Source organism: Malaclemys terrapin, chromosome 20, assembly GCF_027887155.1.
Source record: "Malaclemys terrapin pileata isolate rMalTer1 chromosome 20, rMalTer1.hap1, whole genome shotgun sequence".
Taxonomy (NCBI): Eukaryota; Metazoa; Chordata; order Testudines; family Emydidae; genus Malaclemys; species Malaclemys terrapin.
The window spans coordinates 17,957,185-17,976,675 of record NC_071524.1 but is presented as its reverse complement, the minus strand read 5'-3'; the positions used below and the strand labels follow the sequence as shown (position 1 = coordinate 17,976,675).

The window sequence follows — 19,491 nt, the reverse complement described above, 5'->3', positions numbered from 1 at the left end:
ACCGGCAGAGCTGGGGGGAGCCCAGGGCCGGGTAGCAGGGGCTGCGGGTCGGGAGTGAGGGGCACTGGCAGAGCTGGGGGGGGGACAGGGCCGGGCTGGCAGGGGCTGCGGGACGGGAGTGAGGGGCACCGGCAGAGCAGGGGTGGGGGCAGGGCTGGGTTAGCAGGGGCTGCGGGTCGGGAGTGAGGGGCACCTGCAGTCTGGGGAGCCCAGGCCTGCGGGGAGGGGGGTGCATTGTGGAGGCGGTGGTGGAAGTGGAGCCGTGTCCAGGTCGGGGCCAGGTGGGGGCGGGGGGAGGGCAAGTGGGGCGTTTCCTCTTGCTGGAGAGGAACGACCCCCCCAGCTCCCCCCACCAGCACCCCAGGGACCCGACCCCAGCTTCCGGGAGTCCCCCTTCTCCCAGTACAGACCCCCCCTCCTCTCCCTTCCCCCCCATCTGTCTCTGCCCCCCATCTCCGCCCCCTGACCCCCACCCACCTTTCCCCTCTAGGGGGTGCCAGGGGCCCCAAAGCAGGGCTGGCTGGGTCGGGAGGCAGGGAATGGGGCACAGGGCCCTGCCCCCTAGGGACTGCTGGGGGGGGGCAGGGCAGGGGCTGGTTCAGGGGTGCAGGGTGTTGGGGGACACCCCCCCTGCAGAGCTGCCCCAAAGCCACCCGCAAGGTGCCCACCTCTGGGCCGCGGCTTCCACCGTGGGGTCCCAAGCACTCGCTGGGGGGCATTTACCATAGCAACAGTCCCACCCCCCCAGCACCTCGGGGGGGCCGTGTGCTGCGCCGAGGCAGCTCGGCCTGTGCCCGCCTGGCACCATCCGTGTCCCACGAGCTACACGGTGCCCTGTGCGGCACGTGGCTGCAGGCTGCCCGGGGGTGGCACCTCCGTCCCCAGCCCCTGCCACGTGCCGCGTAGCGGAACCCCGTGGGGGCGCCCAGAGCCCCATGGGACCCTCGGCCCAGCTCCCACCCCCGCAGCACCACGTGGGCACTGCCCTGTGGCACCCCAGCCCCACTGCTGCTGCCGGGCATCAGACGCTACCACAGCCACTGGTTCAGGAGCCAGGACCCCCAGGGCTCCGTGGGGCAGCCGGAGATTCGGCACGTGTGACCAGGGGTGAGGGGGTCAGGGGGTGGGAGGAGGGGGGGTGTCTGGGGGGTCCCAGGAGAGGGGGACATGGGGGATGCAGAGGGGGGGTCCCAGGAGAGGGGGCAGGGAGTGAGAGGAGGGGGGTGGCTGGGGGGTCCCAGGAGAGGGGATAGGGAGTGGGAAGAGGGGGTAGCTGGGGCTCCCAGGAGAAGGGGGAGCTGGGGGATGCAGAGGGGGGAGGGGCCAGGGAGTGGGAAGAGGGGGATGGCTGGGGGATGGAGAGGGGGGAGGGGCCAGGGAGTGGGAGGAGGGGGGTGGCTGGGGGTCCCAGGAGAGGAGGAGCTGGGGTATGCAGAGGGGCAAGGGGGCAGGGAGTGAGAGGAGAGGGGTGGCTGGGGGGGGTCCCAGGAGAGGGGGCAGGGAGTGAGAGGAGGGGGGTGGCTGGGGGTCCCAGGAGAGGGAGGTGCTGGGGGGGCAGTGCAAATGAGCTGTCCCATCTCTCCCGAGTGTCCCCCCCCCCAAAGGAGCAGCCCAGTGTGGGCTCGCCCCTGCCTGTGGTCTCGTGGGGTATCCGCAGGGTGGGGGGGGGGGGAGAGGCTGTGGATTGGGGTGGGGCTGGTTATAGGGGTCCCCTGTGCCTGGCGCTGAGATGCAGCCACCTCTGGGACGGGGTGGGGGCTGGTTATACGGCGCCCGCTTGCCCAGTGCTGAGATGCAGCCACCTCTGGGGTGGGGCGCGGGGGTGTTTAACAATCCCCAGGCAATGCCCCACTACCGCAGTTTAGGACAAGAGGTGACGGAGCCCCCTCCCAGCCCCCCACCCCTGGGAGGGGGATGTTGGAGGGGAGCAGCCTTGGAATTGGGCCAGGCCGGGGGGGGGGTCCTGCACCTGGACCCAGGGCAATTCCAGCTGCAGCGCCCCCCCGGGCTGTGACACCTGACACGGCCCCGATCCGCTGCAGGGCCCCCCGGCGCAGGGCACAGCCGGTAGGCGAGGATGGTTTATTGGCAGTTATTTGTAGCATACAAACCGGGGGAAGGGGAGGGGGGGGGGCGTATTTTAGATACAAAATTTTTTTGGAAATAGATAGAAAATCTCCTCCTCCCCCACTGGGGCCAGCGTCGCAGGGCACGGACCAGCCCCTCCCCGCCCCCCAGCACCTGCCCCAGGGCTCTGTGCACCTACAACGGGGCACGGCCCCCCTGCCCCCAGGCGCCCCCCTCCTGCCCTGCACCCACCGGGTGGCATCCACCAGGCCCTGTGGCATCGCCCCCGGAGGCCCGCACGCAGCCCCTGCCCCCCTGCGGCCTCCGGGCGGTGCCCACGTGGGGGGGCGAATCCAGGCCACGCTGCTCTGGCCCCGTGGGGCAGATCAGAGGGCTCAGGTGTCCCCCCCCCCCAGGGGGGGTCAGGCCCTGCCCCTGGCCCCACACAGGCCGGGGGAGGGGTTTCTGGTCCCCCCACTCCAGGCCCCCCCCCAGTTTCCACAGCATCCCCCCTACATCAGCCCAGTGGGGGCAAGCTTTGATTTGTGCCAGGATCAGATGGGGAAGGGGGGTAAACTGAGGCAAGGCGAGCTCGTCCATCCTCTCCCCTCTTCACCGGGACCCTTCCCGGCCATCCCCGTCCCCAAACCAAAAATTAGAGACAATAAATTAGAGCCAGGGACAACCCCCCCCCCGCCCCGCTTGGCCAAGGGCCCCTGAGACCCCCCAAGCCAGGAGAAGCTCCAGCGCGGGGTGTTTTTTCCCATGGGTTGGCACCGCCCCTTCCCCCAGACTCCCCATCTGGGCTACACTGTGGGACCCAGGGGGGGGGCACAGCACCCCCCAGCAGGAGGCGCTGGTGCCCCATGACACCCCCACTCCCGCTACAGGGTGAAAAGGCCAGAACCAATCCGCCCCCCCCCCACAGCAGCTCCGTGCAGGAGAGCAATCCAGGTCGAGACCCCCCCATTTTCCCTCTGCTCAGCCCCCCAGAACCTGCCCCCAACCCTCCCCCCAGGGACACAGGCCTGACCATTAGACTGGGGGGGGTTAGTCCTGATCACTCCTGGATCTGGGGGGTGCCCCCATCCAGCCCCCCCACACGTCCAGCCTAGGGTCCCTCCCCGTTTGCAGCCAGCCAGGGGCCTGTTAACCATTTCATCACTGGGGGGGGAGGTTCCTCACCCCCACATTCCCCAGCCCCACCTCCAGTGACCGGGACCCATGCTCAGCCCCCCATCGGCCCCCAGGCAAAGCCCTCAAAGCTGATGCTGGGGGGGGGGGCAGCAGCCCTGGGGGCCCCTCCCCAGCCTGTCCCCCCGTTTGACAAGGAGGTGGTGACCCACATCCCGCTGGGGTTGGGGGGTCTCCATACATCCCCCACCTCTACCTGGCCCCACAGTCCGTTCCGTAGTGGGGGGCTCAGGGACCCCCAATCGCTCCCCCCCAGCTCACAGCTCGATCTCAAAGGTTTTCTGCAGGTCTCCAGCGAAGGGGTTCACCGGGTCAGCCCCCCCGGGGGGCTTGGCCCCCAGCGCTGCCCATTGAGCCTCAAAGGGGTCCGGCTTGGGCCCGGGGCGGGCGGTGGCGAGCGGCGGGGCCATGGCCCCCGGCTGACCCGACTCCGGGGGCCAGGGGGCAGCGCTGCTGGACTTGGGTCGGGCCTGGGGGGGAGGGGGCAGCGCGGGGCCCAGCAGAGCAGGGGGGAAGGGGCTGGCCTTGCCCCCCAAGTTCGAGGGCGGCAGCTGGGCGGCGGAGCAGAAGACGTTGGCCACCATCTGGGAGGGGGTGATGCCCACCACGGGGACGCTGGGGGCTGCGAAGGGCCCGGCCGGCGGGTAGGCCCCCACGGGCACGTAGGCCGGCTGCATGTGGGGCGGCAGGAACATGCCCACGGGGGCGGGCGCGGCGTCGTAGCTCATGGGGTAGGGGGGCAGCGTGGCAGGCAGGGCTGCGGGCACGGCCATCTGCTGCGCCTTGGCCGTCTGGGCCACCTCCTCCAGCCAGCGCTCGGCCTCCGATGGGGTCCTCTTGTGTCCGGGCTGGAACGGGGGGGCCTGCGAATGGGCCCCCGCCCCAGGCTCTCCCCAGGCGTCCGGCCCTGCGGGCAAGGAGAAAAACAATGTCAGGAGCGAGACACCCCAGTGGCAATGCCAGGACGGGGCGCGGAGGGCTGGCTACCTACGAAGCCCTTGCCTGGCACGAAGATGCAGCTGCCTCTGGGGTGGAGCACGTGGGCTGGCTACCCAGGGACCTCTTGCCCAGAGCAGAGATTGGCTTTCTCTGGGGTCGGGGGCAGGGCTGGTTATACAGAGATTTTCCCTCTGGGCGACAGCTTGTCCGTGTGCCCTTGGCACCGTGTGGGTACGGGGTGTGCCCGGGGGTGATCCCCAGGAGAGGGGCCTGGCACCCCCAGCACAGCCCCCAGGGGGCCTGGCCTAGTTGGGGGTGACACCCCTGGGGGTGCACATGGCGTACCTCGGGGGCGTGGCACAGGGGACGTGGCGCAGTACATGGGGGGGTGCGTGGGGATGTGGTACAGGGCACGGGGGGGAGGGGTTCCCGGGGGCCTGGCACAGGGGACGCGGCACAGGGCACGGGAGGGGGTTTGCGGGGCCCGTACCTTGGGGGAGCCCTGCTGGGGGGGAGGCGGTGCCGTCGGCGGCCGTGGGGCTGAAGGGGTCGGCGGGTGGGCGAGCGAAGGAGGCGTCGATCTGGCTACAGAGGGCGCTGATCCCGTCGCTGTCACCGGTCGGGGTCGACTCCAGCTCCGGCACTGGGGGGGGGGGGCGAACTCGGAGTGAACAACCCCCTTCCAGTGTGGCCCCCGGTTAATACGCCCCCCCATCTCTTAAAGGGCTGGAAGCCAAGATACCCCCCTAGGGTCCAGCTGCCCCCCCAGCTCCCGTGGCCCCTGCTGCCCCCCACACCCAGTTCCCCCATGCCCCTACCCCCCCCAGCTGCCACGTGTGCCCAGCTCACCCACACCCCTGCCCCCCCAGTCCCTGCTTCCCTGCCCCGGCGCCCCCTTACCCGGCTCCCTGCCCCCCGGTCCCGACTCCCCCTTGCCCGACTCCCTGCCCGGCTCACCGGCGCCCCCGGGCGGGCAGTCCCCCTTGCGCTGCAGGGTGGAGGGCAGGTCGCTGAGTCGCAGCGAGAGCTGGCGTTTGAAGGGCGAGTTCCTCTGGCTGAGGGCGGGGAAGCCGCGGAAGGAGCCCTGCCGGACCAGCTGCTCCAGGGGCGCGTGGCGGCGTGGGATGGCGCGTTGGGGGCCCCCCTCCCCCTTCTCCGCCGGCGACGTAGCCCCCTGCGGCGGGGAGACACTGCCCGGCTGGGCAGGGCCGGGGGGCGCCGAGGGGGCGGCGGCTGGGGCGGCCTCCGCTGGGAGAGAGAGTCGGGGTGAGACCCCCCCCGTAGTTCCCCTCGCCACCCCCCCAGCGCCCTCTGCCCCTCCCCCCAGGACAGCCCCCTTTCCTGGCACCTGCCCTCCAAGCGCCCTCTTCCCCCGCCCCCAGGAACCTCCATCCCTCCCTCAACACATTCAAGCTCCCCCACCTCAGACCAAGTGTGTCCCCTCCCAGCATGCACGAGTGGGCTGGGCAGGGCATGAGAGTACGGGGCGTGGGGGACACACGGGGGCGGGTACCCGAAGCGGTGGGGGGTGGAGTTGAGCAGGCGAGGGGGTATGGGGGAGATGGTCAGGAGCTGAGGGTAATGGCGGGGGGACACAGGGGGGCGGGTACCTGGAGGGGTGGGGGGTGGAGCTGGGCAGGCGAGGGGGGGCGGAGATGGTCAGGAGTTGAGGGTAATGGCGGGGGGGGGTGACACGGGAGGGCGGGTGCCTGGAGGGGTGGAGCTGGGCAGGTGAGAGGGGGGGCAGAGATGGTCAGGAGTTGAGGGAAATGGCGGGGGGGACACGGGGGGGCGGGTGCCTGGAGGGGTGGAGCTGGGCAGGTGAGGGGGGGCGGAGATGGTCAGGAGTTGAGGGTAATGGCGGGGGAGGGTGACACGGGGGGGCGGGTGCCTGGAGGGGTGGGGGGTGGAGCTGGGCAGGCGAGGGGGGGCGGAGATGGTCAGGAGTTGAGGGTAATGGCGGGGGGGGTGGCACGGGGGGGCGGGTGCCTGGAGGGGTGGAGCTGGGCAGGCGAGGGGGGGATGGGGGAGATGGTCAGGAGTTGAGAGTATGGGGGCGACACGGGGGGGGGAAGATGCTCAGGGGCTGAGGGCATTGGGGGGCGGGAGGAGGACACGGGGGGGCGGCTGGAGCTGGGCGGTGGCTCCGGGCGCGTCCCGCTCACCTTTCTTCCTGTCCTGCAGCTGGCGCAGCACGAGCTGGCGCTGGGCGGGCTGGCTGGCGGCCGGGGCGCGGAAGGAGCCCTCGCGGGCGAAGCTGGTGCGGTTGGCGTCGAAAGAGGCCGTCACCCCACACTCCTTCTCCCGCTTCTGCTTGCGCTCCAGGCAGGCGGCGAAGGCGCAGCCCACGGCGTGACTCAGGCGCTCGCCCTGCGGGCAGGGGGCAGAGCCGGGTCAGGACACGAGCAGCCTTCGCACGGGCCATGGGGGGCGTGCACGGGAAGCCAACTGGGCGAGCCCCTTCGCACAGGGACCTGCACGAGTGGCTGCGGTGGCACAGCAGAGTGCACGGGGGCACGTGCAAGAACCAGCGAGCGTGGCGGTGCAGAGAGGCTGCGTGTGCAAGGCGTGTGCGCATGAGCACCGGTGTGCAAGTGAGGTGCGTGCGGGCAAGGCAGGCGTGCCAGGTGCAGTGTGCAGGCGAGGTGAGCGTGCAAGGTTCAGCACATGGGCGAGGGTACGAGGTGTGCAATGTTCAGCACACGGGTGAGGCGGGCATACCAGGGGCAGTGCACAGCGAGGCGGGCGGGGTGTGGCAGGTTCAGCATGCGGGTGAGGCAGGTGGGTCGAGGCGTGCCATGTATAGCATGTGTGTGAGGTGTGCGAGGCATGCCAGGTTCAGCATGTGGGCGAGGCGTGCGAGGTGCAGCATGCGGGCGAGGTGTGGTGCATGGGCAAAGCAGGTTCAGCATGCGGGAGAGGTGGGCGTGCCAGGTTCAGCACACAGGCGAAGGTGCGAAGCGTGTGAGGTGCAGCAGGCGTGCGAAGCGGGCATGCCAGGTTCAGCACACGTGCCAGGGTGCGAGGTGCAGCGGGCGTGCAAGGCATGCCAGGTTCAGCATGCGTGCAAGCCATGCGAGGTGCAGCGGGCGTGCGAGGTTCAGCACATGGGTGAGGGTCCAAGGCGTGTGAGGGGCAGTGTGCGAGGTGCAGTGTGCGTGCGAGGTGTGCCAGGTTCAGCACGCGTGCAAGGGTGCAAGGCATGTGAGGTGCAGCGGGTATGCGGCAAGGTGGGCATGCCAGGTTCAGCACACGGGCGAGGGTGCTAGGCGTGTGAGGTGCAGCGTGCGAGGGTGCGAGGTGCAGCGGGCAGGCGGGAGGGCGAGGCAGGTGTGCCAGGTTCAGCATGCAGGCAAGGGTGCAAGGCATGCAAGGTGCAGCGGGCGTGCGAGGCATGCCAGGTTCAGCACACGGGCGAGGGGCAGCGTGTGAGGTGCAGGGTGCGAGGTGTGCAGGCGAGAGTGCGAGGTGTGCAAGGGGCAGCATGCGAGGCGCAGGGTGCGTGCAAGGTGTGCCAGGTTCAGCACGTGGGTGAAGGTGCGAGGCGTGCAAGGGGCAGCGTGCGAGGTGCAGGGTGCGTGCAAGGTATGCCAGGTTCAGCACGTGGGCGAGGGTGTGAGGCATGCGGGGGGAGCGTGTGAGGCACAGGGTGCGTGCAAGGTATGCCAGGTTCAGCATGTGGGTGAGGGTGCGAAGCGTGCGAGGGGCAGCGTGCGAGGCGCAGGGTGCGTGCAAGGAGTGCCAGGTTCAGCACATGGGCGAGGGTGCGAGGCATGCGAGGGGCAGCGTGCGAGGCGCAGGGTGCGTGCAAGGTATGCCAGGTTCAGCACGTGGGCGCGGGGGTGAAGCGTGCGAGGGGCAGCGTGCGAGGCGCAGGGTGCGTGCAAGGAGTGCCAGGTTCAGCACATGGGCGAGGGTGCGAGGCATGCGAGGGGCAGCGTGCGAGGCGCAGGGTGCGTGCAAGGTATGCCAGGTTCAGCACGTGGGCGCGGGGGTGAAGCGTGCGAGGGGCAGCGTGCGAGGCGCAGGGTGTGTGGAAGGTGTGCCAGGTTCAGCACATGGGCGAGGGTGCGAGGCATGCGAGGCGCAGGGTGCGAGGCGTGCAGGCGAGGGTGCGAGGCGTGCGAGGGGCAGCGTGCGAGGCGCAGCGTGCGTGCGAGGTGTGCCAGGTTCAGCACGTGGGCGAGGGGGCGAGGCGTGCGGGCAAGGGTGCAAGGCGTGCGAGGGGCAGCGTGCAGGGCGCAGCGTGCGAGGTGCAGCGGGCGTGTGAGGTTCAGCACACGGGCAAGGGTGCGAGGTGTGCAGGCGAGGCGTGCGAGGGGCAGCGTGCGAGGCGCAGCGTGCGTGCGAGGTGTGCCAGGTTCAGCACGTGGGTGAGGGGGCGAGGCGTGCGGGCGAGGCGGGCACACACCCGGGGGCCACGCACCGAGTCCTTGAGGGCCAGGAAGCAGTGGCAGATCCAGCGGCGCGTGGTGCCGTCGCGGCAGATGTAGGAAAAGGCCTTGTCGAAGTTGCGGTCGGGGGCGCAGAACGAAACCTTCTCAATGGTCTGGTCGACGATGAGATCCTGAGGGGAGGGGGGGGGCATGAGACGGGGGCAGCGCATCCCCCCCCGCCTCAGCCCAGGGGGACACTCTGCACGTCCGCGGGGCTCCCACGGAGTCCATGGGGGGTGGGGGGATGGCAGGACCCCCCTGTGACGAACTGGGACTGTTCTCACAGTGGTCTGTGAATGCTGACAGGGGAGTGTTCTGGGATAGTCTGCATTGCAGGATGGGATCTGCCCGAGGGCGCATACCTGAGTGTGTAACATGAGAACCCAGGAAGGGGTTGAAGGCGAGGCGACTCCTTAGCCGGGAAACTGAAAAAGGCTGTGGGAGGGGTGGCTGAAGGCAGAGGGCTGGAAGGAGGCTGGAGAGATGGCTGGGAGGCAGAGATGGCTCTGACCCCCCAAAGGGGGGTGGGCTGGCATGCCCTGGGACCCCAAGCTGGACCTAACTGAGGGGGGGGCCCTGTTGTCTGTGCCTGCAAGACCTGTCTTGGACTGTATTCCTGTCATCCAAATAAACCTTCTGCTTTACTGGCTGGCTGAGAGTCATGGTGAATCGCAGGAAGTCGGGGGTGCAGGGCCCTGAGTCCCCCAATACTCCGTGACAACTGGTGGCAGCGGTGGGATCTACTGCACCCCGTGGACGGCGCTTCCTGCAGTAAGTGACTGGGGAGCAGTAAAACGAAGGGGGATTGACGGGGACCAGGCCGGCTGAAGAGTGGGAGAGAGACGGTTATTACCCGTGGGAGTGTGTGACCAGCGAGAAGGACTTTTGCAGTAACAGGATCCCCCGGGGGGATCGCAGCGAGTGGTCCCAGGGGCGGAGGAGTCTGCAGCTCGACCCTGGCAGAGAGGTGGTGACCTCGAGAAGAGCTGGCACACTAGGGGTCCCCCTGGGAACTGTGGGGAGCTGTGAGCACACAGGCCGGTGAGTGGCCAGCAGGAAGATGTATGCCAAGCGGCTTAAGAGCGACCTGGTGGAGCTGTGCAAGCAGAGGCGGCTGCGCATTGGGAGGCTCACCAAAGAACAGCTCATTGCCCAGCTGGAGGCGGAAGATCGCGCGAATGAACTGATCCCTGTGTCTCAGGGAAGCAGCCTGGCAAATGCAGCGCAGGCACCAGTGTCTGTCCCAGCTGGGAGTGGTCAGCCGGCTGCTGAGGGCTTCCCGAGACCCCTCCTTCCTATGCCTAGGGGAAGGGTGGGGAGGAGCCCAGCAAATACCGAAGGCACCGTGACCCCCCCGGCCAGCAGGGGGTCCTCCCGGCGAAGCTCGCCGGCCAGCAGAGGATCCTCCCGGCGACGTTCGGCATCAGGGGAGCGGAATTGGCTGGAATGGGAGAAAGAGCTAAAACTGAGGGAGCTGGAGGATCGTGAACAACAGAGACAGCATGAAGAGAGACAGCGTCAGCATGAACGGGAGGAGAAAGAGAGACGGCATCAGCGTGAAGAGAGACAGCGTCAGCAGGAACGGGAGGAGAATGAGAGACAGCGTCAGCATGACCTGGAACTGGCGAGATTGAAGGGCAGCGAACCCCCGGCTGCGGTGAGTGAGGGGGGACCCGGGACTGCACGGAGCTTTGATAAGTGCATCATGGCCCCATACAAGGAGGGGGAGGACATGGATGACTTCCTGGAGGCCTTTGAGACGGCCTGCGAGCTGCACCGGGTGGAGCCCGCGGACAGACTCCGGGTCCTTACCCCCTTACTGGACCCCAAATCCGTGGCATTGTACCGCCAACTGGGAGAGGCAGAGAAAGGGGACTACGAACTATTCAAAAAGGCCCTGCTACGAGAGTTTGGGCTGACTCCTGAGATGTACCAGGAAAGGTTCCGGAGTCAGGATAAAACCCCTGAGATCTCATATCTGCAACTAGCCGCCCGCATGGAAAGATACGCCAGCAAGTGGGCTGGTGGGGCCCAGACGAAGGAGGACCTGATTAAACTGCTGGTACTGGAGCAACTGTATGAGCGGTGCCCATCCGACCTGAGGCTGTGGTTGGTGGACAGAAAGCCAGAGAACCCGCGACACGCCGGGCAGCTGGCTGATGAGTTTGTAAAGAGCCGGTCAGGGGGTGGCAGGGAGGAGTCCCAAAGGAGCAATCCCACCACAACGCAGAGAGAGAGTCACCATGGGACCTCCCCGTGGGAAAATACAGAAAAACCCCATCAGAGGGGAACATCCGGCATCAGGACCATCCGACCCACTCAAGGGGACCCATGGGACATGGGCTGCTACCACTGTGGCCAAAAGGGCCACATACGGGCCCAGTGCCCCAGGCTCAGGGACAGACTGAGCAGGCCGAACCCACAGAGGGTTGACTGGGTAGAGACCCAGCCCGGCGAGAGGCAGCATTCCCAGGGAAGGGGGGCTGGCAGAGTACCACCTGCTAAGGAGGGAGGAGAGCCCCAGGCCAGCTTCTCTGGGGGGCCAGATGCTCTGGATTCAAAGTTCTCCGTTTACAGGGTTGGCGCGGGGCTGTCCCTGCGGAGCGAGTGCCTTGTTCCCCTGGAGGTGGATGGGAAGGAAGTTTATGGTTACTGGGACACGGGCGCAGAGGTGACACTGGCCCAGCCCGAGGTGGTGGCCCCAGATCGGGTGGTGCCCAACACCTTCCTGACCCTGACCGGGGTGGGCGGGACCCCATTCAAGGTTCCCGTAGCGAGGGTACACCTGAAATGGGGGGCCAAGGATGGCCCCAAGGACGTGGGAGTGCACCACCATTTGCCCACTGAGGTGTTGATGGGGGGGGACCTAGAGGACTGGCCCAGCAGCCCCCAGACCGCCTTAGTTGTGACCCGCGGTCAGAGCCGGCGAGGGGCACTGCGCCCTGGCCTTGGGGGGGGTGCCTTGCCTGAGGCGCGGGACCCTAACCTGGTGGGGAGGGAACGCCCAGGGACGCGGCTCAGGGAGGCTGCAGCTTCGGACCCAGCGGGCGAGAAAGAGCAGGTGGCCATCCCCGTCCCAGCTGCTGAGTTCCAGGCCGAGTTGCAGAGAGATCCCTCCTTGCGGAAGATAAGGGACCTGGCCGACCTCAATGCGGTACAGACCATGGGACGAGGTGGCCGGAAAGGATTCCTGTGGGAGAAGGGGTTCCTGTACCGAGAATGGGCTCCCCCAGGGAAAATGGAGTCAGGGGGGATCAGGAGGCAGCTGGTGGTACCCCAGAAGTATCGCCGCCAGCTGCTGTGCCGGGCCCATGACATTCCCCTCTCAGGGCACCAGGGAACCTGGCGTACCCAGCAGAGGCTGCTACGGAGCTTTTACTGGCCTGGGGTCTTTGCTACTGTCCGACAGTACTGCGGATCCTGTGACCCCTGTCAGAGGGGGAGGAAGGCCTGGGACAAGGGGAAAACAGCTTTAGGACCCTTGCCCAGCATAGAGGAGCCTTTTCGGAGGGTGGCCAAGGTAAAAAGGGCGGCTCTGAACCAAGAGAGCCCAACGCACAGACCTCCAGACTGGAGCGCTGGGAGAAGACCACAGCCCAGTTGGAGCCCCAGAGGTATGGGGATGGGAAAAGGGCACAGGACGCATAAACCTTCCCACATGCGAACTGCGAGTGCCATCAAGCACCCCCAACCTAAGGGGGAGCGTGAAACTGGAGGGGCCTGGTGTAATTCTCACCAAGGAATGGGAGGGATGCGGGGGCATCCATGGGAACGGGGGTAGGTTCGAACTTCCCCAGGTCACTGGCTAAAGTGACCCTGCTCAGTTCGGTCTCGAAGGGGGGAGAGATGTGACGAACTGGGACTGTTCTCACTGTGGTCTGTGAATGCTGACAGGGGAGTGTGCTGGGATAGTCTGCATTGCAGGATGGGATCTGCCCGAGGGCGCATACCTGAGTGTGTAACATGAGAACCCAGGAAGGGGTTGAAGGCGAGGCGACTCCTTAGCCGGGAAACTGAAAAAGGCTGTGGGAGGGGTGGCTGAAGGCAGAGGGCTGGAAGGAGGCTGGAGAGATGGCTGGGAGGCAGAGATGGCTCTGACCCCCCAAAGGGGGGTGGGCTGGCATGCCCTGGGACCCCAAGCTGGACCTAACTGAGGGGGGGGCCCTGTTGTCTGTGCCTGCAAGACCTGTCTTGGACTGTATTCCTGTCATCCAAATAAATCTTCTGCTTTACTGGCTGGCTGAGAGTCATGGTGAATCGCAGGAAGTCGGGGGTGCAGGGCCCTGAGTCCCCCAATACTCCGTGACACCCCCCACGGCTCCCCACTGCCCCATAACCCCCCCACAATCCCCAGTCCCTCCCCCCACACCCTCCTCCCGTACCTTTGTTTTGTCGTCCACGACCCGCAGCCCGTCGGCCGACACCCACAGAACCGACTTCACCGACTTGCGCCCGCTCTGCAATGGGGGGGGGGGGGAGTGTGTCAGTGGGGGATGCTAGAACGCCCCCCCCCCCAGCCCATCCCTCACTCCTGAGCCCTCTCCCCCACGGCTGGGGGGAACCAGTTCAGAGACTGGAAAAATCTATCAGCCCCCCGGGAAGATAACGGGGGATGATGGGTGGCTGGGGTGGGGGGGTGCTGGGGAACTCGGGGTGGAGAAGGGGGTTGAAGGAGGAGGTGCTGGGGGTTCCCAGTGGGGGGCACCAGGAGCATCAGGCCTAGACCTGCCCTCCCCCCCTTGTGCCAGCTGCACTCACTGTTTTCAGCTTCTTCACAGCCTCTTCGCACACGTGCATCCCCCGGGACTCCTCCACCTCCACGTGGCCCAGGTACTGCAGGGAGCAGAGGTCAGAGCCAGGCCACCTCCCCCCGGCAAGATCCCAGCGCCCCATTACCCACCCCTGGGTGCAGGACGCCTGGGTTCCCTGCAGGGAGGGGTAGGAGCTGAGCAGGCCCATGTGTGTGGGATGGGGGTGTGCGAATCCCGTGCACACGTGTGTGCATCGCAGGGGAGCTACTGCAAACATGGGTGTGCAAGCCAAGCGTGCAACCCCCCAGCCTAAGGATGCCCACTGACCCATGTGTGCAAGGCAAGCGTGCACACCCCGGCCTGTGAGAGCAGAATGGGGAACCCCCTGACCCACGTGTGCCGAGTGTGCAACCCTGCAGGCTGTGCGACCCGAGTGAGTAAAGCCCTGCCCATGGACCTGCGTGCACCCTGCTGAGCCGAGCCCGTGCGTGACACATGTGTGAAAGATACTAGTGTACAGGTGTGCAAGCGGAGGGCGTGCCAGACGTGCCAGCCCGTGGGACTCACCCGCTCTCGTGCCAACGTGCGTGAGCCCCCCCCCCCCCCGTCTGACTCACCCGCACGGGGAAGCTGCACTTGCCCCGGCGCACAGCCTCCTCGTCGGCCTGCCACTGGTGGGGCCGGCTGGCCTCGGGCACGTAGGCCGGCTTCTTCCGCCGCAGGCTCTGCCGTAGCTTGTTCATGGCGCCGCCGCCGGGGCCTGGGGGGACACGGGGGTGAGCCAGGACGCCCGGGGCCAGGACGCCTGGGTTCTTGCGCAGCTCGGGGAGGAGAGGAGAGGGGAGTGGGGGCTGGTGGGTTAGAGCGGGGGGGGGGGGGGGGGCTGGGAGCTAGGACTCCTGGGTTCTCTCCCCAGCTCTGGGAGGGGAGTGGGGGCTAGTGGTTAGAGCCAGGGGAGCTGAGAGCCAGGACTCCTGGGGTCTCTCCCCAGCTCTGGGAGGGGAGTGGGGGCTAGTGGTTAGAGCCAGGGGAGCTGAGAGCCAGGACTCCTGGGGTCTCTCCCCAGCTCTGGGAGGGGAGTGGGGGCTGGTGGTTAGAGCCAGGGGGCTGGGAGCCAGGACTCCTGGGTTCTTTCCCCAGTTCTGGGACGGGAGGCTAGTGGTTAGAGCCGGGGGGCTGGGAGCCCAACTGCCCCCAGGAGCTCCCCATGTGGACAGACACAAGAATCGTTCACGGGGGGCAGGGAGGTCTCTGCCCAGCCAGCCCTAGTCCATGGCGGCTCTGGGGAAGGGGCACCCCTTCTCCGCCCCCCACCCCCAGTTCACCCCCCCTCCCTGCCCAAGATGGGTTCTCCCCACTCATCAGACAGCCCCCGGTGCCCCGAAATGGAGCGAGGTTCAGTGTGAGCCCGAGGCACCAACTGCGGGGCCCTGGCACACAGGGGGCATCTGCTGTGGGCCCCCCTTCGCCGAGCTGGCCTGTGCCCCACACAATGCCCCCCAGCTCCTAACAAGGGGCACAAAAGGGGCCCAGATGGAAACCCCCCCCCCCAACCCAGCATCAAACGGACTGTGCCCTGGGGCAGGGGCCTGAACCCCCCAGCAGATTGTTGGGGCTGGAGATTGGGGGGCCGTGGCTGGTAGTGGGAGGTGGGCGGGTCAGGGGGAAGATGGGGAGGAAGGGGCCAGGCCCGCGTCGGGGCCTTGATTTAAAATCGGCCCCAGACAACCGAGTGGCAGCCAGAACAAAAGGCCGCGGTGGGGGGCCAGCCCCATGGTAACCCCCCTCCCCCTGAGGGAGGCAGCTGCCCCCAATCAGCACAGAGCTCCCGACAGCTGGTCCCCCCCCCACCAGCTGGAGCCGAGCGGGGAGGTCGGGGCCAGGCAAACATTTGGCCAAGGGGGTTTGTTTCCTCAGCTGCTCCCCCCCCCCCCTGCCCAGCCCCCAACCCCCCTGCACGCCAGATCTCCTCCCCCTAAATGCCCCCTGCCCCAAGCGTGGGGCCGGATTTCCCAGGGGTGTCCGGCACTGGGAGCTGGGGTGTTGAGCCTTTGGGAGGGGGAGAGACCCCCCCAAGCAGGCTAAGGGAATGTGGGGGGTCTCTCCCCACACCCAACAGTCTGGGCGAAATCACGCGCAGGGAGAATTCGCCTGGGGGGGCGGGGGTCCTGGCTCAGACAAACCAGAGCAGGCTGGACAGTGTCTGGGCGGGGGGGTGGGGGACGGACGCACGGACTGGAATAGTTTCAAAGTGAAACTAACAAGAATCAAATCAATAACAGACCAACCGCAGCTCCCAGAGACCCTACAATAACAGATCAGCCCCCAGAGACCCTACAATAACAGACCAGCCCCCGGAGCCGCAGGGCCCAGAGACCCTACAATAACAGATCAGCCCCCAGAGACCCTACATTAACAGACCAGCCCCCGGAGCCACAGGGCCCAGAGACCCTACAATAACAGACCAGCCCCCGGAGCCGCAGGGCCCAGAGACCCTACAATAACAGACCAGCCCCCGGAGCCGCCACGCCCAGAGACCCTACAATAACAGACCAGCCTGTCCACCCCCTGAAGGGCTGAGCTCCCCAGAGCTTAGGCCAGCTCCGGGAGGGGGATATAAATATTCCCCATTCACCTCCCCCCATTGGTGCCCGGCTCCCAGCCCTGCGGGAAGTGGGGGAGGAGCTGGGGGGACCCAGCCCCGACCGCTCCCATGGAGCGGAGCCAAGCGGACGTCTCGCCCGGGGATCCATGCGGCAAAGCCGCTGGTGTCGTCTGCCCTCGCCCACAGGAGACCCCCCGTGCCAGTTGCCGCTGGTGGCACACTGGGATTTCTAGCCACATGTGCCCCCCCCCCTGCCCTGGCACTCACGTATCCCAGTGCTGGGGGCGGCCTGCGGGGACCCCAGAGCAGAGCCGAGCTTGGGGACCTGCTCCGGCCTGGGACGCAGCCCTGCCGGCGGGGGCAGCTCCAGGGGCCGGTTCCCCTCCTTGATCCGCTCCAGATGTGGCCACGCAGGGCGGGCCGGGCGGAGCTGCATTTCTGTGGGCACCTGCCAGGGCCCAAAGCAGCTTCGACCCAAAGCTCCTGACCCACTTTGGGAGGGAGCTATGCCTGTCACAGGGAAACTGAGTCACGGGACGTGGCCTACCCCACAATGACTCATTGACAGCCTGGAACAGAACCCAGGAGTCCTGGCTCTCTCCTCCCACAACCAATAGATCCCGCTCTCCTCCCAGAGCTGGGAGAGAACCCAGGAGTCCTGGCTCTAACCCACCAGAGCCTACTCCCCTCTCAGAGCCAGGGAGAGAACCCAGGAGTCCCGGCTCCCAGCCCCCCCCCCCGCTCTAACCCACCAGCCCCCATTCCCCTCCCAGAGCCGGGGGAGAACCCAGGTGTCCTGCTGTTCCCCTTTGGCTGGAGGCTCCAGCAGCAGCTGGCCTCCGACGTGGCTCTAACGGATGCTCATAATTCCAGATTGTTTCCCAACTTCCTGTCGGCTCCCGGCTGGCGTCTGGGACCCCTTGAGCTCGGCTGGGTCGGCCCTGGGGAACTCGGCGGTTGTCTCTGCCAGGGGCAGGGGAATGGGAGTGCTTCTTGCACACGCCCCCGCGGCGAGCGCTTCCCAGCCTGCCCCATCAGCCCCGCTGCCAATTGTCTGCTCCAGGTCCCCAGAACCCCAAAGCCCATCCCCCCTCCTCCTCGGTTGGGCTCCACGGCAGAGAGCCAGGGATTCGCACCCCATTTGCGTAGGGAAACTAAGGCACTGAGCAATCGCAGTAGCCCGAGTTCAGCACTGCGGAAGCAACAGGGGATTCTGCTAGTTCACCTGGGGCCCCCGCGAGATCCCAGCCTCCGCACAGACTAGAGACAGGATGAATCGCAGCCGTCTCTGGGGTGGGGCGCGGGGACCCGGCGCCAAGATGCAGCCGCCTCTGGGGCGGGGCAGTTGTTTATGCAGGGAGCTCTCCCCTGCTGGTCCTGGCGTGGCAAGGACCAAGCGCCACAATGTGACCCCTCGAACGTTCCCTCAAAGCACTTCCCAGACGCCAGCCCTGCTCCGCGGCCGGAGAGCTGGGAGCCACTCATCCCCAAGCCCTTCCTGTGGAGCACCAGGGAGCGAACCCAGGAGTCCGGAGGCCTGGGTCCCCCACCCACCCGCCTGCCCAGAGCTGAAGTCGAGCCGCAGAGCCCCAGTCCCCACTGCTCCCCCTCGTGCTGGGCCCTGCACCCAGCCCCTCCCCAGAGCCAGACGCAGACACCCGGGTCCCAGGCAGCCAGGCCTTTCCCCGCGGCGGGGGAATAATTCGTATCGCAGCAGCCAACCCGTCAGTGACGCTGGGCGCAGGCCTCCCAGGAGCAGTCTGCCAGACACTAGGCTGCAAAATACAGACCCATCGGCTCCCCTGCCCCCCTCCCCGGGCTCCTGAGTCACTGAGCTTCCAGGGGCCGCATGATTAAGGCAAGCGGGGGGGGGGGGGGGGTTCAGTCTTTTGATCATTGCCTGGGATACGCCACATCCTCCTTCCCCAGCAAAATCTGTCACATCCCCAGGCCGGCTGCAGCCGCCACCTGTTCCCAGAGCAAACATGCCCCAGCCTGGGAATTACGGGGCAAGAAGCCAGAGATCAGAGGGGTCAGGGAAGGGGGAGGGGGGATTGCACTGGGACGAGCCCCCTTGCTTTGGGTGTGACAAATATCCGCTCCTCCCCTGCCGGGGCTGGCACACCCCGCAAGAGATCGGTCACCCCCAGATGTGGTGGCCGCCCCCAAGAAGTAGCTGTTTTCAGGGGTGGGCATTTCGGCCCCTTCCCCAGCCACGCGCTCCACAGACAGGCCCATGCAAGCAGCTCCCCTGGGTGCCAGGCTCCCCCGGCCGTTCTGGGGTGGCCTGGGATCCCCCCGTTTGTCCACACTCCCTGGTCTCCTGTGTCTGAAAGAAACCGCCCCGGGCGGGTAACCGGCGCCGATCTCGGGTGGTTTCTTTGCAGCCGAAGGGGGCACGGCCGTGGGGAGACCCTAAATCCGTTCTCCCGGACGCCGGCTCCTCTTCCGTCCGCACCCCAAGAGTTTACACGCCCCCCAGTGGATAGCATCACAGATCAGCGGGCCCAGCCCGCACGACCCGCCAGCGTCAAGCGGGCCAGACGGGCGCTGTGCAAAGGGGCGCCCCGGGGCGATCAATCGCGCCAGCGTGGTTTGGATCGATCGCCCAGCCCGCGCCATCTGCCAGCGCTCAGCCCCCCCTCCGCGGCTGCCTTTGGTTTCCAAGACCCCGAACCACAGTCCTGCCAGATCTGCAAAACGCTAGAAAAATAAATGACACATTTCTCCCCCGTGCGGCTCCCACCTTTTTTTTTTTTGGGGGGGGGGGGGAATTTCCCTTTTCCCAGCACTGACTCCCCCCTCACTTCAGCTCTGCAAAATCAGTCAAATCCCCCATCCCGACCCAAGGCCCAGACCCCCCGTTTCCACAGGCCTAGGGAAGGGAGCGACCCAAAGGCCCTGGGGGGCGGGGGGGGCACAGACCCCACTCTCATTTCTGTGGCTTTGGAGAAAATAATCGGGGCGGGGGGGGGGGGGAAGCGAGGCCCACAGCCCAGGCTTGGCAGCAGTTCCCCTCCCTCCCGGACCCGGCACCAGGGCTGGGGGGGGGACCCCCAGAACTCTCCCCCCCCCCAGCATGCTGCAGACCGCAGCTAATAAACCCATCCGGTGCCCCCCGAGAGCAGCCATGCCCCCCCCCCGAGATGGGATCTGTACTAAATGCAAGAAGGGGAGAGGATAGGGGGGTCCCGCTTTGTAGAGCCCCCCCAGCCCCTGTGCAGCCGCCACTCGGGGGGGGCGGCCCCGGGGGGGGCTGGGTTTCGGAGCTGAGCCCCCCCTTTCCGAGACATTTTTGCAGGGGGGGGCTGCACCCTGGGGGGGGGCATTTGCAACGTGCACAAGGCGCGGGGGGGGGGATCGGAGCCCTGCACCCCCCGCCCAGGGCCCCGGGCCGGGCCGGGCCGGGCCCCCCTTACCCGGGCGCTGGCTGGCTCCGCAGGCACCGAGCGGCCCCCCCGGCCGCCCCCGGCTCCGGCTCCGGCCCCGGCCCCGGCCC

General features: G+C 67.3%; 1 protein-coding gene across 1 annotated transcript; it reads right to left on the bottom strand.

Moving 5' to 3' along the window:
• Positions 1-2,068: 2,068 nt before the first annotated feature.
• On the bottom strand, positions 2,069-19,491 carry NUMBL (NUMB like endocytic adaptor protein). The gene is made up of 9 exons (XM_054009679.1): positions 19,412-19,491; positions 14,005-14,147; positions 13,395-13,469; positions 13,019-13,093; positions 8,627-8,767; positions 6,366-6,570; positions 5,158-5,448; positions 4,691-4,843; positions 2,069-4,168 (listed from the first exon to the last, which is right to left on the bottom strand). The coding sequence occupies exons 2-9, from the start codon at positions 14,128-14,130 to the stop codon at positions 3,519-3,521; spliced, it is 1,716 nt and encodes a 571-aa protein (XP_053865654.1). The 5' UTR covers positions 14,131-14,147; positions 19,412-19,491; the 3' UTR covers positions 2,069-3,518.